The 14,681-nt window shown below is 44.8% G+C and overlaps 1 protein-coding gene across 4 annotated transcripts in view; it reads left to right on the forward strand.

Moving 5' to 3' along the window:
• Nucleotides 1–478: 478 nt before the first annotated feature.
• Nucleotides 479–14,681, forward strand: part of DIP2C (disco interacting protein 2 homolog C) — a 336,675-nt gene continuing 322,472 nt past the window's right edge. For 2 of the 4 annotated variants that reach the window (XM_069778160.1, XM_069778161.1), the window contains exon 1: nt 479–960. In XM_069778160.1, coding sequence (XP_069634261.1) covers nt 876–960 — 85 coding nt within the window. In that variant the 5' untranslated portion in view covers nt 479–875. The remainder of the gene's footprint in view (nt 961–14,681) is intronic. The other 2 variants (XM_069778163.1, XM_069778164.1) reach the window with 1 other exon arrangement.

Raw genomic sequence — 14,681 nt, forward strand, 5'->3', positions numbered from 1 at the left:
CACCCGCCTCGCCCTCAAGCCACCGTACACGTGCGAAGCGCTGGGACGAGGCCGTTCCGGGGCCCGGAGCGGGGGCCGGGGAAGCCCGGGGCGCCCCCGCGGGTGGTCGCGGCCCGGGGCGCCATCCCGGGGCAACGCCGCCTCAGGGAGCCGGCCGGCGGGGCGGGGCGGGGCGGGGCGGTCCCGCTGCGCGGCCGCGGAGCGGTCCCGCGGAGCGCCGCCGGCGCTGGGGCGCCCCCTGGGGGCCGGCGGCGGGGGCGCGGGGCGGCGCGGTCACGTGGATGTGACAGCGGCGCTGTGCCTGGCCAGCAGCAGTCGCGGCAGCGGCACCGCAGCGCCAGGCGCCGCTGCCAGCCCGAGCCGGGCAGGGAGGAGCGGGCCGGGGCCGGGGCCGGGGCCGGGGCGAGGCGAGGCGAGGCGAGGCGAGGCGAGGCGAGGCGAGGCGAGGCGGGAGCCGCCGCCGTCGCCGCGGTGCCGGGCGGCGGGGGGTGGGCCGGGCCGGGCGCGGCGGGGAGCCGATGCGGAGCGATCGCGGGCGGGCGGCGGCGGCGGCGGGAGCAGCAGCAGCAGCAGCAGCAGCCATAGCCATGGCGGGGCCCCGCTGAAGGAGGCGGCGAAGGAGGAGGAGGAGGAGGAGAGGGGAGGAGAGGAGAGGAGAAACCTCCGCATTCCCTCCCTCCGCGCCCCGTCCCCCCGCGCGGACCGCCCGCCCGCCCGCCCGCCTCCCCCCCGCTGCATGCCCGGCTGAGACCGCGGGGAGGACTCAGCCAGCCGCCGCGGCCCCGCCGCCTTCCCTCTCCCCGTTCAGCCGCGGACAAAGGGGGGAGAGCGGGGCAGCCAGAGGAGGGGAGAGCCCGTCCCCCTGCCGCGCGAGCATGGCGGACCGCAGCCTGGAGAGCGTGTCCCTGCCCCTGGAGGTGAGGGCCCGGCTGGCCGAGCTGGAGCTGGAGCTCTCCGAAGGTAAAGGGGCGGCGGGGCGGGCCCGGCCCTCGCGCGGGCGGCGGTTGGGGCGGGCGGCGGTTGGCGCGGGCGCGCGGCAGCGGAGCGGCGCGGCGCGGCAGACCCCGGCCCGCTCCCTACCCCCCCCCCCACCCCCCCTTCCCCTCCACGCACACTCCGCCCTGCGGCCCTGCTGCCCGCCGGGCTGCCGCGGGGCTCGCCCCGGCCCCCGCCGGCTCTCCCGGCGGACCTCCCCCCGCTCCCGCCGGCGGGCTGGCGGAGGATACCGGCGCGGGTGTTTTGTTCTACCTGTGAATTCCCCCTCCGCCCGCTCTCCGCCGCGGCGCTGGCGGGGGCGGGAGAGGGGCTCTGGCAGCAGGGCCGGCCGCCCCAAGCCTCGCAGGCTGTGGTGCGGGAGGTGGAAAAATGCGTACGGCTGGCTCGGAGGGGGTTCCTGCCCTGCCACGAAAATGCAGCTTCACGGAAATGAGCCGTGTACCTGCGTGCACAGCCCCCCCTCTGCCCGTACCGAGGGGCTCGCCGCGGAGTCCGCGCAAATGCGTGTGTGTGTCGGTTGCAACAAAATACCCCCTGATAAGGTCGTTTTGGACAATACGAGTTAGGTCGCTTAGGGGAAACGATTTTTTTTTTTTTTTTAAATTGCGTGGTTTTTTTGTTTTTTTTTTTACACGTATAATTGAAATCTTGTGGTGATTTTCTTGGCGTGGTTGATCTTGATGCTCCGCCGGTTCCCGGGTTGGGAAGGCTGTCATGCAGCCCGCGTATTGCCGTTGCCGTGGCTGGGAGGATGAGCCGGAGCCCCAGCCCGCCCTCCTCTCCTCTCCTCAGCCTGGCTCCAGCTCCCCGTTTCCATGTGTGTCAGTCAGCTCCGGCTAAGGAAGGAGAGGCAGGCGGCGATTAGTGCCTGTCAGGATCCCTCGCTGATGGGGATTGAGCGCCCAGAGTGCCATCAGTCTTGGAGACGATTTTAGTGTATCAGATGTAATCTGTTCCTCCCAGAGGAAGAGAGTGGGGAGTATTTATACACATACACTGATGCTAGGGTTGGCTCTTTCCTGAAATGAAAAACTGCTATCAGCTGCCCCCCCTTTTTTATAACGGAAAACCCCAAATATCAGGGTTCATTCACCACCGAGAGGCTACAGCGCTTAACAGAAGGGGCAAATGACCCAGCATGGCCCAAACTGGTTATTGGAAGTCGTCGATATATTGAGCTGTCTGTCTGTCTTTCTGTCTTTTTGTAACGGTTTGTAAGGGCTCCAAGCCAGAAAGTAAAATGCGCTCGAGCCAGTTTCATCAGCAGGGAGGAGCTGATGTTGACATTGTATTTTCCTTTTAATGCTTTGAGGGTGAAGAGGAGAATGAGCTGCTGGGATTGCTTGTGGCTCTCATTTCTGTGCCTCCCCCTCCCCGAGGGTGCCCTGAAAACCTGAAATAAGAGGAATTATATACAATATTGCCTTTCTGTGATGCACTGCCCGTCGATTGGCCCTTATCTGTGGTAGTGAGGGTGGGAGGAAGGACTGTTTATATCACGGTATACGTAATGTTCTCGCTTCATGCAGAAAATGCTTCTTGGTGTGTATCACATCTTTGTCTACACACCAATGAGATACTAATTAAAACAGCTGTTAGTAAATGCTTGCAGAAGACCAAAATCAAACTGGCATAGACCTTCAATAAGAAATATGCTAATTCAGTGTACTGAAGTTGTAATACAGTTTTACAGTGCAGTTTCTGTTGCTGTAAGCAAAATCCAAGAAGGCTCTGAGGAAGTGGGACGTGGTTTGCAATTGGACATCTGTATTCTGCACTGCTGTAGTTTCCCTGCAGCTAGAGCTGGAATGAATTTAGCCCACTGACAGATCTTTCCTTCTGTGCCACTGATGTTACACCCAGCAGACGGGATAGCTTGTGTTTTCTGACTGTGGCAGCCTAAAAGAAGGTCAGTTGGAATTGGGAGGTGGGTGGAGAAAGGGTCAGCGTCCCGGTTTCAGTGTCTTCCCCCCAAGCTGCTCTTGATGTGCTCTTCAAGTACGTGACAGTGCTCAGTGCCTGAGAAAATGAAATCATTCACTGCTTAAAGCACCCGTGTTGCGAGTCCTGGCCTGTTCCCAAAACTAATCCCTACAGATAGTGGGATCAGTAATTTGTACAGTTTTGTGCTGTAGAAGACTGGTCCTACTCTGGCCATGGTAACTCAGAGTTAACATGGTTTTCAAGGCAACTTTGTACATCTTTATGCCCTGAACGTGCAGCACCTTGTGTTGTGTGCTTAACTTGACAGTAACGAGCCAGTCTACTGGCTTCAGCGGAGTACATTCACTGAGATACACACTCATATACATAAAAGTTCACAAGACAGAGGTTTTAACACACGTGTGTTACGGGGTCTCTGCTGCCTTCGTGAAGCAGGAAACCGTTGAAGGCAATAGACAGGCAACTGCATGCTTAAACACATGTTTGGGTCTCATTGATAACATTGGGAGCTGAGTGACTGCCGTGAATTGTGCCCCTTTTTAAAGTGCTTTCCTGAGTCAGACTTGCTAGGAAAATATTTTTCAAATGCTGGATGCCTGAATCCGTTTGCTGTGTTGTTTGTGAGCATGAGTTTTTCAGTTCTGGTGCTGCTGAATGCTGTGGGTCTCACAGCTGCTGCTCGTACCCAAGCAACCTGGTTCTCTGGAGCCAGAACCTGTTATGGACAGTGCAGCTTTAGGAACGGCTTCTGAAAGCAAGCTGCTGCTTTGTGGAAAAAGAGAGGAGCACTGGCAGGATTATTGCAAGATTTGTTTCTTGGGAGTGAGCTAAACCTGTCTCCTTCCTAGCTCTTGGAAGTGTCTTGTGCGATAGCGCGGGTCATACCCATGCAATGCATCTCAAAACCTAACTAACATAAAATAGCTGGTGTCCGTGTGACCAGACCGCTAGTTACTGTGTCACTAGCACAGCGGGCACTGTGCAGATGTTGTGATTATGGTCTTCACTGGTAGTCATCATACATTTAAATTTGGCAGTGGTGTTTCCCCCCCTTCATGTAGCTGAATTCTGAGTTCCTTTTTCAGGTGTGCACTAGGCATGGCCTCACTTGCGGCAGGGATGCAGGCAGGAGAGCCTCAGGAAGTGGCTGCTGCCGGGCAGGTAGCACGTGCTTTTTAGATGGTAGGGCAAAGTGCCTTTTTTTGTGAGCGTTTAGGCAGTTCTGCACTGCTTGTTGGTTGAGAGGGAGGAGCAGTTTGTCAGGAAGCTGTTTACTTGGTATTCTGCTAAGATCGTCTCTGTGGCAATCCTAACCCGTTGGTTATTGTGGGCAAGCCACATGCCTTCTACCTCCCCTTTGTTGTGGTCCGAATGGGCTTTTTTGTTTTAAACATAGCTATTTAAAAGGTACTATGGGTGCAAATTAGAATAACCATTTTAGTTTTCGTTACTTTCATTATTATGATTTAGAAGCTGAAGATCAGTTAGAATCAGAAATGCTTACCAGTGTCCTCCGTGCCTGCGTGCAGGTAGCCTGCCCCACGCAAGGAGCGAGTGATGGAGGTAGCCTAGCACTCTTGATGAGAGCTGAGAATGACTTTCATGTTGATGTGTTGGCATGTAATGTTACGTTCAGCTTAAGGCATCAATAGCACACTTCTTGACGGTGTTTTCACTTCATTTTGGGAGGGGCAAATTGCTTCTGGGTTTCTCAAAACATAGGAGCGCAGCAGCAGTTTAAATTTTATGAATACTAGACGTTGTGGAATCATCCTTATCCCACCAGATACTCTGAAAACATTTGTTTTGCTGTGTTTGAGTGAATGTGCCTGATGCTGGCATGTTACATACGTGTTCTTTGACACTCTAGTAGTTTCCACTGAGCGTACTAAAGCTTGCTTTGCTGAAAACTGTAGCCCTCCTAGGCTGATGCAATCAACGTGTCACTCTGCAGTAGTTGTTCTTTAGGGCTGCTTAGAATTTTACGAGGCTTTAGTTTTCTAACGATGTATAAAATTGTACTGGGTGGAAATAGATGAATCATCTTGTTTTTTAGAATAGCTTGGGGGTTGTTAACTGAAGAACTGATTTAATAAAACCAAGAGTCCTGAAATGTGCTGTCTTACTAAAAAAAAATGTAATACTACAACCCCTCCATTCTTAAAAACACTTAAGAATTTAAAATAACAACAAAAAGCAGCCCCCCAAATAGTTTTCTCATTTTCCCCTCAATTTAAGGATATACAAGGTTATATTGCCCTTCCAATTACTTCCTGAACCAAAATTAATTGGGAAAAGATGCTCTACAGTTCTTCCAGTATTTTATCCAAGTGTCAGATAACATAGCAGAAACCCTTAAAGAACCACAGACGCCACATGGAAAATGTGAAAACCATCCTGTTCAGAAACTATTCTCCCTATATTCCATACTATACTTCCAGTCCTCTTCCATTTTAAACATATGAGGCATAGCAGGTTTTTTTTTTTCTTTTTTTGAAAGTCTGAACTTTTCTCCAAAGAGCACTTTCAAGAAAGTGTCAGTAGATCTTTAGTGAGTGTTTACTTATTTCCAAAGGCACTGGATGTGCACTCAGCTAATTAATTTCGTCCTCAGCTTTTATTGTATCAACTGGCTCGATTATATTTGGTAATATTATTTGGGTTGATTGGGGTCATTGTCTGGCCAGGTTTATTATTTTATTGGGTATAAGTTCTGTCTTTTATTGCCTGCATGTAGTCACTGAGTTGGGGCCAGAGAACTGTAGTTAGCTTTTCTAGTTAATATTTCTCCATAACATTTGCCAGCTGACTCTTCACCTGTGGAGAGGTTTCAAAGTGTGAAAATTTCAATAACTAGCACACCTCTGTGATTTGGGTCTCAAATCATCCTTTTAATTCACTCCTTGAGAGATAGTGCTCTGCTTAGCAAGTGGGTATCACCTGCACAATGACAGTGTGTTAATACTTTCTGAGTTTAGGTGAGAAATGAACTAAGAAATTCAATACTCACATTTGCTTCTTGTTGTTTTTTGAGCTGTTAGGGTGCAGTTGGCTTATGTTTTCAGTTCTTTTTCTGGCAAAGAGAGGACTAATTTACTCAAAATACATAAAGCTGAAATTTTCATGTAAGTTACGTGCAAGATCTAAGGCTTTAAGAAAAGATACTAACTACCATGGGAATTATGATAAAATCAAGAGCTCTGGCAACAAAACCTTTTCTTTCTTTGTAAGATGAAGCTCCTCTCATCAGCTGTTCTGTTTCTTGGAAGGTGCTCAAGTTGGAGAGGGACTGTAACTTGATTATTTTAAAAACAGGTTAAATTCACTCATAAGTTAATAACCATTTGCATTTTAAGGCACTGGAATTTGAAGTTTGTTTTTTTGTTTTTTTTTTTAAATTATCTACCTACTTCACTTTACTGTGCTATTTGGACTGAAGGGCTTTTAATGGGTGGTGTTGCGTCGAAAGGATTCTCTGTCACTTATTCAGTAGAAGTACATTGTAATGCCTTGTAAAATAGACTATGCAAATCTCCAGGATGTTCCCAGAACAGCTGTCCCGAAGGCATGCTGTAAATATACCTTTATTGCCAGCTGATGTTCAGCAGCATTGATGCCCAAGGGTTACACTTAATAGATCATTCAGATGATCTTTACTGTATTACACAACAGACATACTCGAAAAACTTTTCCCAGGGATGTGTGAAAATTGCCAGTGGGGTGTCAGTTTTATAGGCAAAACAGGCAGTAAGCAACATATTTATAACGAGAACATGCATTGTAAGGAGTTGCCCTTTGCAGCTTCAGGGTATGTCTGCATGATTCTGCTGCACAGTGTAGTGAGCAGAAGCCAGCACTGCTTCCCCTTGCCAAACCAACAGTGCGATGTATACCTATGGTTGTGAGTCAACATGCTGCTTTTCTAGAGAAGGGTATTGACCTGCCTTTGTTACCCCATTGTAAGGGGAATGCTGTCATTTTGATTTGAATAGTCTTTATTCTAGCAAACCAAATATCCTTTGGTATCGAAGGAGTTCAGATTTAGCACACTTCTTCCCTTTGTGTTTAATTTTTCTCAGGGAAAAATATTTTCATGCTGTATAAAAGGCAGATATAATAAACTAATTTTTGATGGAGGATTTGGATTGGGAGCAGCAGAAAGATCAATGTTTCTCTGAAGGGACATCAATAGACTCCTTTAGGTTTTCATAGCTCAGAATGGATGTTTGTGGTGTGGTACAGTGAATCCTAAATGTACCATAGCTCTTCTATACTTAAAAATGCATTGACTGCATTTTAATTTTTTAAGAGGCTATTTGTATAACGCGTCAAGCAGGACATATAATTTTTTAAAAATAACTGCTTTAATTCCCCGGCAACTGTCAGACAAGATGACTCACTGCAGTATGAGAATTCACCACAGCACATCACAGATTTGACACAAACTCTTAATCCGTGTAAAATTATGCATGTATATTCCCCTACCTTCCCAGTGGGTGAGCTTCATTTTTGCCAAACTCCTGATGATCCCATTCTGTGTTCTCTCCTCCCCCGCCTCCTTTTTTCTCCCTTTCTTCTTGAGAACCTCCTTGAAGTCAGTAGCCCCAGCCGCGGGGTATGGATGCAGCAGTCTTTTCCTGGCTTGTTAAGAGCCTTTCCTGATCATTAATAATGGCCCCTGATTCTCTCCTTGACTGTGGGGTGGTGTGGGGGGCATTTCCAAAGCATGATTGCTCTCTGCAGGGTTATTTCTGGTCTTTCCTTGTATTACTAGGGTAAACATACACTAAAAAACTGGAACTGGTTTCATTTAACTCCACGTGGTGGAATGCATCAGGGAATTGCTCATTTTAGGCCTGTATAAATCAATCAAGTTTTTTTTCAGTAATCTTAGCTAGGGCTTCTAATTGCTAGCCAGTATTATTTATTGCTAGGATTAAGTATAACTTTAAAAGATGTATAAAACATATTGGGGACATCATGATCTTCTGCAATAAAAAAAGCAAATATAGGAATACTCCAAGCAATTCAGCTTGAGACACATGCTGGAAGGCCATGGCCACGGCTTTGGCTGGAGCCTCTGGCTGCAGAAGAGGGAGCTTTGGCCCCGAGGCCTCGTGGAGTCCTACCAGAGCAGCCTGTGCATGGCTCTCGGGGGATGAATGAAGGCATGTCACGGTGCTTCTTGTAGTCCCTTCTCTGAGAACAGAGTTGATTGCTGGTTCTTGGCAGTTTGATCGGCATAAGCTGCAGTGCTTAGAGCAGCATTAGGTGCCGGGGTGTGGATAATTGTTGCATATTTTACAGCAGAAGTTAACATTGAAAAGGATATGATGTTTGGTCTCCATGACCTGTTTTTAAGAGTATCCTATTAAATGGGTACATGACTAGAGAAAGAAAGAATTCTTACAAAGTATCCTGATAACTTGGAAGGGAAGGTGTTTCCTATGGCTTTTTGAAGGGGCTATTTGATTTCCAAAGACTGCACTGAACCATTTATAGGCCGTTTGAGGTGGTGTTTGCTTTTACGGGTACGGCTGGGTCTGCAGGATGGTGGCCATTGAGGGGAAGGAGGGATTCTTCAAATGTTGTCTGCTTATATGGAAGTAAAAATGGATGTTAGGATCTGTGTTTGGTCCTATTTGTCTCTGGATCCAGAAACCATACCTCCACACTAACCATGACATCTGCAATTTCTTCATTTGAATCTTGGCTTGATCTGTATGTAAGATTAAAATATCAAAAAAAAGATCTTGTAAGTCTGGTCTGGTAGGAGCTGTTCAGAAGCCAGGAAAATGTTTCTTAACAAACTCTGTGACAAATACTGAAGTGTAAGTAATGGAGCCGGCTTTTTCGCTGGTGGGCTGGTGGTTGCAAGTCTGCCTAGACTAGCAGAAGTTCAGAGACTTTTGGTTGGCTTAGAGATCCAAACGAAGTGTGCTGACACTCTTTTTCCTAGTGTGTGGATGTCCATGTGTCCATAAACAGCCTCGCAAAATAAAGAGACCCTAGCAACAATCTCTTCATAGAAAGCAGGCCTGGACTATCCACTCTGTGTGGCCCCTCCAGCTGGAGCTATGCAGTATTAGCAGGATGATTAGAGGGCTGTTGCATCTATTACCATTTAATGAGAAAATAGACCAATTGGTCTTTGGGGTTCTAGTATCTCCTTATGGAACAGTTCTGAAATTGTACATAAAGTTTCTTTCCGAAATCCATATACTCTATAACTACAGCCTCATAGAGCTACATGCCTTGAGGTCATAGAAAATAATGAAACTTCATCTTTTTTTCATTTGAGTTTCATTAGTCATATTAACTCATATATTTCATTGTTATAATTGCAAGGAGAATGAGCAAAATCTAGAATTTTACATGCTACGCCTCTCCTATCCTTGTTGAAAGAGATGTATTTCAAATAACGGGATAATATTTTTGGTAAATGCCTGAAAAAATAAAACGATGGCATTGTGGTGACATGCAAACAGTTCAACTTTGAGAAAGAATCTTAAAATGGAAATTGTGTTTGAAATGCTAGACTTCTTTGACAGATGCCTGAGGATGAACAAACAACAGTTATCTAGTGAAACAGCAAAATGCAGAAACATCCCTTTTCTTTCCTGAATGATGACAATGGCAAACCCCTCTGCTGAATTCACTGGAAGAGCCCAGTTTCATTTGCCAAATTTTTTAGTCTAAAAAAGGTGAATACGTTGTTTAGAAGATGGTGTAAGTTTTTCTAAGTGTTGTGAAGTGAGGGGTTAACTTTTTCCAGGAAAAAATGAAAAAAATACTGTTGGACTGTGGAGCAATTTTTACTTCTGAGAGGGAAAATAACAGATTGGCGATACTTTTAAATGGCTCTACTTTTAATCGGCTCTACTTTTTATCAGCTCCATGTTGTAATGGAGAAGATTGGTTTGCTGTGTTGAGCAACAATGAGACTATCAGGAATTAAATTTAATGATTTTTTTTTTTATGATGATGAAAAAAGTCTTACATTTTATATTTATGAATTTTACGCTACTAAAGCATTTGACACATTCCAGTCACAAGGTTTTATCTGCGTCTCTCACAAACTCTGACCTTAGTCCTATGAGTATCCATACCACAGGCTTGGGAGAATTTGACAAAACAGTTCAGAAGAGATCTTGAAGGGTGACCAAGAGTAGAGACATGGACGTTGGGGATTAAAGCAGTCCTAATAAACGTTGTTAACCAGGAGAAAGAAGGGGAGTTTATTTTGATTATTTGACAAACCTTGTGTGGGAGAGGAGGAATACTTTCTCATAGTGCGATATTAGTGCAACATTAGCAGTCAAAAACGTGAGAAAATCCAACTCCTAGGAAGGGAGGTTAGACAAATTCATATCGGAGATAAGACAGAAAACACTAATAAGGCTAGATAAACACTGAAACACTTGCATAGAAAAGACTCAACAGCTTTCTAAAAAAACCTACCCACTGGTAGACTTAACAGAAGTCTCCTTTCTAAGGAATACCAAATGTAAGAAGTTCATGTATGTAGATAGATAACGTAAACCACTGAATCCACCCTTGACTGGAAATACGCCAGTTTAAGTGCGATAAGTACTTTTGTAGTGGCATTTTATAAATGTTTTAGTCCAGTGTTATGATATGTATTTTCTGGTAACTTCAAAAAACACTGCAACAGTTGAGAATTTCAGGTTTAGTATGTTTTCAGTAGTTTACTAGTGATGACTTGACATTTACTTGCAGTAGTAATTTGTTTTAAATCAATATTGAACACTGTAAGGATGTGCATACATTACAGTTTGAGAGGATATCAAGTGCAGCCGCTCTTGATAATACTTGCTTAAATACTGTATATTTACGTGTAGCTCAGGGGACTTCTGTATAAGCATGAAGTGGCAGAACAATAACATTTTTAAAAGCTCCCTTAAAATTTGTTATATGTAGCTTGATCATTGGCTTTTACGTAAAGGTAGTGTCCTTTTTAATCATTTGGATAAAGAATAAGAAAGCACTCACTTCCTCTGAAGATTAATCGTTCCTGCATCCTATTCCCTGATACTTCAGGGAGGTGAGGTCTGTACTCAACAATGAAATGAGTTGCAGTAAGACAGTTAGTGTATTATTTTCCTGCTTTAGTTGTGTATTTCCTTTTAACTTTCATACAATAGATATATATCATGGTGTACATTTTTAGTTAATAGATCTGCGAATATTGTTTCTTCCATTCCCTTTTAGTATTTCTTGAATTTTTTATTATTATTTGTAATTCCATATGTGATTTTAATAAGCCTTGAATCCATGCTTTTCCAGCATGCTAAGTTGCAGCTAATGAGAAGCCCATTTCTACTTTGAAGGCGAACCCAGTTCTCATGGGAAGGTTTCATCAGGATGGCTGCTCTTTGCTCTGATGTCTTTGCTTTTGCCTCACTGGCCAGTCGTGGTAACTTGGGTTTGCTCGCTGCACCGTGGTGATAGGTAAAGGGTATAGGAGCAGTGAAAATGTCTCTGTGCCTTTGTGATGCCATCAGAAGGTCTGTGAAAACTGTTTTGTTTATTGGGAGTTTCACAAAGCTGGTATCTTTGACCTCCAGAGGCAACCACTTCTGGAATAACAGTAAAATGTAGAGAGAACATATTCCTTTGTCTGCAGTGGGAGAAGTAAGATACTTCCTTTTGCTTAGCCCAGACACTGTTTTTCTTCTTGAGCACAGTGATGCCTCGGCCGGTATTGTCTGCTGATGGTACTTCTGAGGAAGATGAGGGCTCCTGGCAAGTCCAGTATTTCTTCTTTAGCTTTGAAGGTCAGCCTCCTATCTGTTTTTTGTTCCGCAAAGGATGCTGTGCAGCCAAGTGAGGTGACTGGGGTCACCTGGTGGGAAAGTGAAGAAGCAGTGTGTGGGATGCCTGAGCCAGAAGTAGGCACAGTGATGTTAAATTTCATCTTTGACTGTTGGACCTTTTAGAGACATGTGGTAACTTCTGGTAACCTAGTCCTTAAGAGTTTTCCCTCCATAGTATACTTTTAGAACAACAAGTATAGGAAGCCTGGGCTCTTTCTTGTCAGTGCCAGTTTCTCTGTCCTTCTGGGAGGAATCTAGGCTGGTTCATGCACCAGCTCTTTGTACTATTCAAGAAATATGCTGGGTTCTTCTCTGTCCCAAAGGTCATGCAAAGACCACAGCACCTCTGAAGCTTAAGGATTTTCAATCTGAAGTCCTCTTGTTGTATAATGCTGTTTGTCATTCCTAGGTGGTGGTCTGGCGTTGGCTGACCTGCAAAATGCTTTTCTGTGTATTTTGATAGGAAAATATCACCTGCAGTGTTAGGTCTATTATACAAATTGCATATGTATGTTGCTACAGGTGCACTTTGGCTGTTAATGATTGTAATTGGTTACTTTTGGTAAATAATAAATGTAGTTTCAGATCTAACTTCCTTTATGAGCCATTCTGCTTCAGGATGTACTAGAAATAACTCCAGGCCTCATCTACCAACTTGCTCCTCTGTACTTTTTTAGGGCTGAGGTAGTCCTACATACTCAATTTGCGTTAGACTGAAATTGGGAAGAAAGAAGCCAACTCTTTTTTAGAGTTGGCTTTTTTAACATGAACAACTTCATGATCTAAATTTTACACAGTCTTTTTACTTCTGTCATAAATCTGCTCTAACTCAGACACCCAAAGAAGACTCCCCTGACTTCTCTGTAGATACAAGTTGTTTCGCTAGTGGGGGCCTTGTGGAAGGTAATAGTTTGAAAATGGTAGCTCATAAATGCTACCTAAATGTCTTATTTAAGTAATAATAAAACATGTTATTTATGCTGCTTCATGAAAAATTGCTCACATGGGTATGTCAGGGTTAAGAGAGAGAATAAAGCATCTAAGTAACCATATAGTTCTGAAATACCGTGGCATCTGTTTTTCTCCAGGCTTCTTTTGAAAATACTGTATGACTGTTTTTCATGGACTGTGTCACCTCCCTCATCGGGTTCTGCATTCCACCCCTGGGCCCAGCAAGGATAAAAAAGCAGCCACACCTCCTGGAGCTGGGCACCTATGAGTGTACAGTAGGAATTACAGCAAAATTACAATAGGAAGTACAGTCAAGGGGGTAAATAAAGTCTCCCCAAAACAGAAGTATGGGAGTACTCTCAACGTAAAAGCCAAAGCTTCATTTTCAGGGGCTTGAATAAGGAGGGAGGGTGAGTTTTGCCAAAATATATTCTTGTATTTATTTTTTCACTCGGAATGAAGTCCAGTTCACCTAAAAATAAATGGCAAAAACTATGTTGGCATCAGGACTGCACTACTGGGTGTACTTCCACTTAAAGCTATGTCTGTGAATAGTCAGAAACAATCTGTGATATTTAAGGATCTGTGCCAGGGTGTATGGTAGAAAGAAACAGATACTTTTTCTTCTCCTCTTCTCTTTGTGTCTAGTCATTGCTGGTACTAAGAGAAGTTTTGCATTTCAGACAGAGCATTCACATACATGGAACAACAGGCCAGGATGTACTCCCAGTGGAAAGATAGGGACCCCATTCAGGACTGGGAAACTAGTCCATATTTAGAGAAGTTGTTACCAATTTGCTGGAAGTAACGAGTGATCACAAAAGCTCTGTAGCATTTCTGGTCCTTTGTGAAAGGTAACACGTGGTCGGTATCACCTCTTCTTATGTGACAGAGAAAGCCAACATACGTTCCTTTTGCTCTCATTTTTGCTACTCCTCACCTCTCTCGCTCTGTTTTTTCCCTATTGTTTCATTGTAAACTCTGACCTTTGGTGCTTCTCTCCAAAGGCACCTGGCCCTGGTATGGCAGGTCAGGGTCAGTCTGCCATCCTGTGCCATGTATTTCCATTCCTTGGTCATCTGTCTTTCCACCAGTCCTCTTAAACAGCAGACTTGTGTGCAGGATCATGATGTAGATTATTCATGTAATGACTCCTTTTGCAATAGCTTCTTTTTTTCACATGTGAAAGCGTGCTCATGAGACATGTCAGGATCAACATGCTGAAAATTGAAATCTTATAAGTTGACCTAAAACAAATTCTTGTCTTGGAGTAACAGACTTGTTAACTACTGAAACTCAAAGACTGTAGAGACACTAGCTGAGGTATATGTGTTCTGCTAATCACGCTTGATGTTTGCTTTTTTTGGTTACTGCTGTTTACTTCTACTTTATCGTGTTTGCTTAGAGCTAGATTAGGATTTTCTCCATGCAGTGTGAGGCATTTATGGAGAAACGTGCATCTTACATTTTTTGAAATCTGATCTGGAGATAAGTAATGACATTTATTTTCCATCTAAAAATGCATTTCTCTTAATAATACTCCCATTCAGTGTGGGTTTGTTTTTTTTTTTTTTTTTTTTTAAATTCATGTGAAACCCACACTAAACAAAAATACAGCTTACAGAGCCTGAAATTATGAAGGAACTACTTGCAAAGAGCCGGCAATGCTGTCTACATGATGAAAGCCATTTAAATTGTTCAGGCATAAAGCATGGATTAGAAACTGTATCTTCAAATCATCTTTGCATATTTATGAGTACACCTGTTACATAAGCAGTGGAAAGTGCTGAGATTCCTCCTGCCCTGTGCCACGGTTAGCAGGGTGAAGAAAAACAAGATCGTTTGTCAGTTTAAGTCTTTTAAATCCAAAGTGAAGCCTTATCTGCCTAATAGCCTAATACCAGAGAAAGACACTGTTTGTGTTCAGCAAGGCTGTATTCATGTGACTGTCAG

Source organism: Haliaeetus albicilla, chromosome 2 (assembly GCF_947461875.1).
Source record: "Haliaeetus albicilla chromosome 2, bHalAlb1.1, whole genome shotgun sequence".
Taxonomy (NCBI): Eukaryota; Metazoa; Chordata; class Aves; order Accipitriformes; family Accipitridae; genus Haliaeetus; species Haliaeetus albicilla.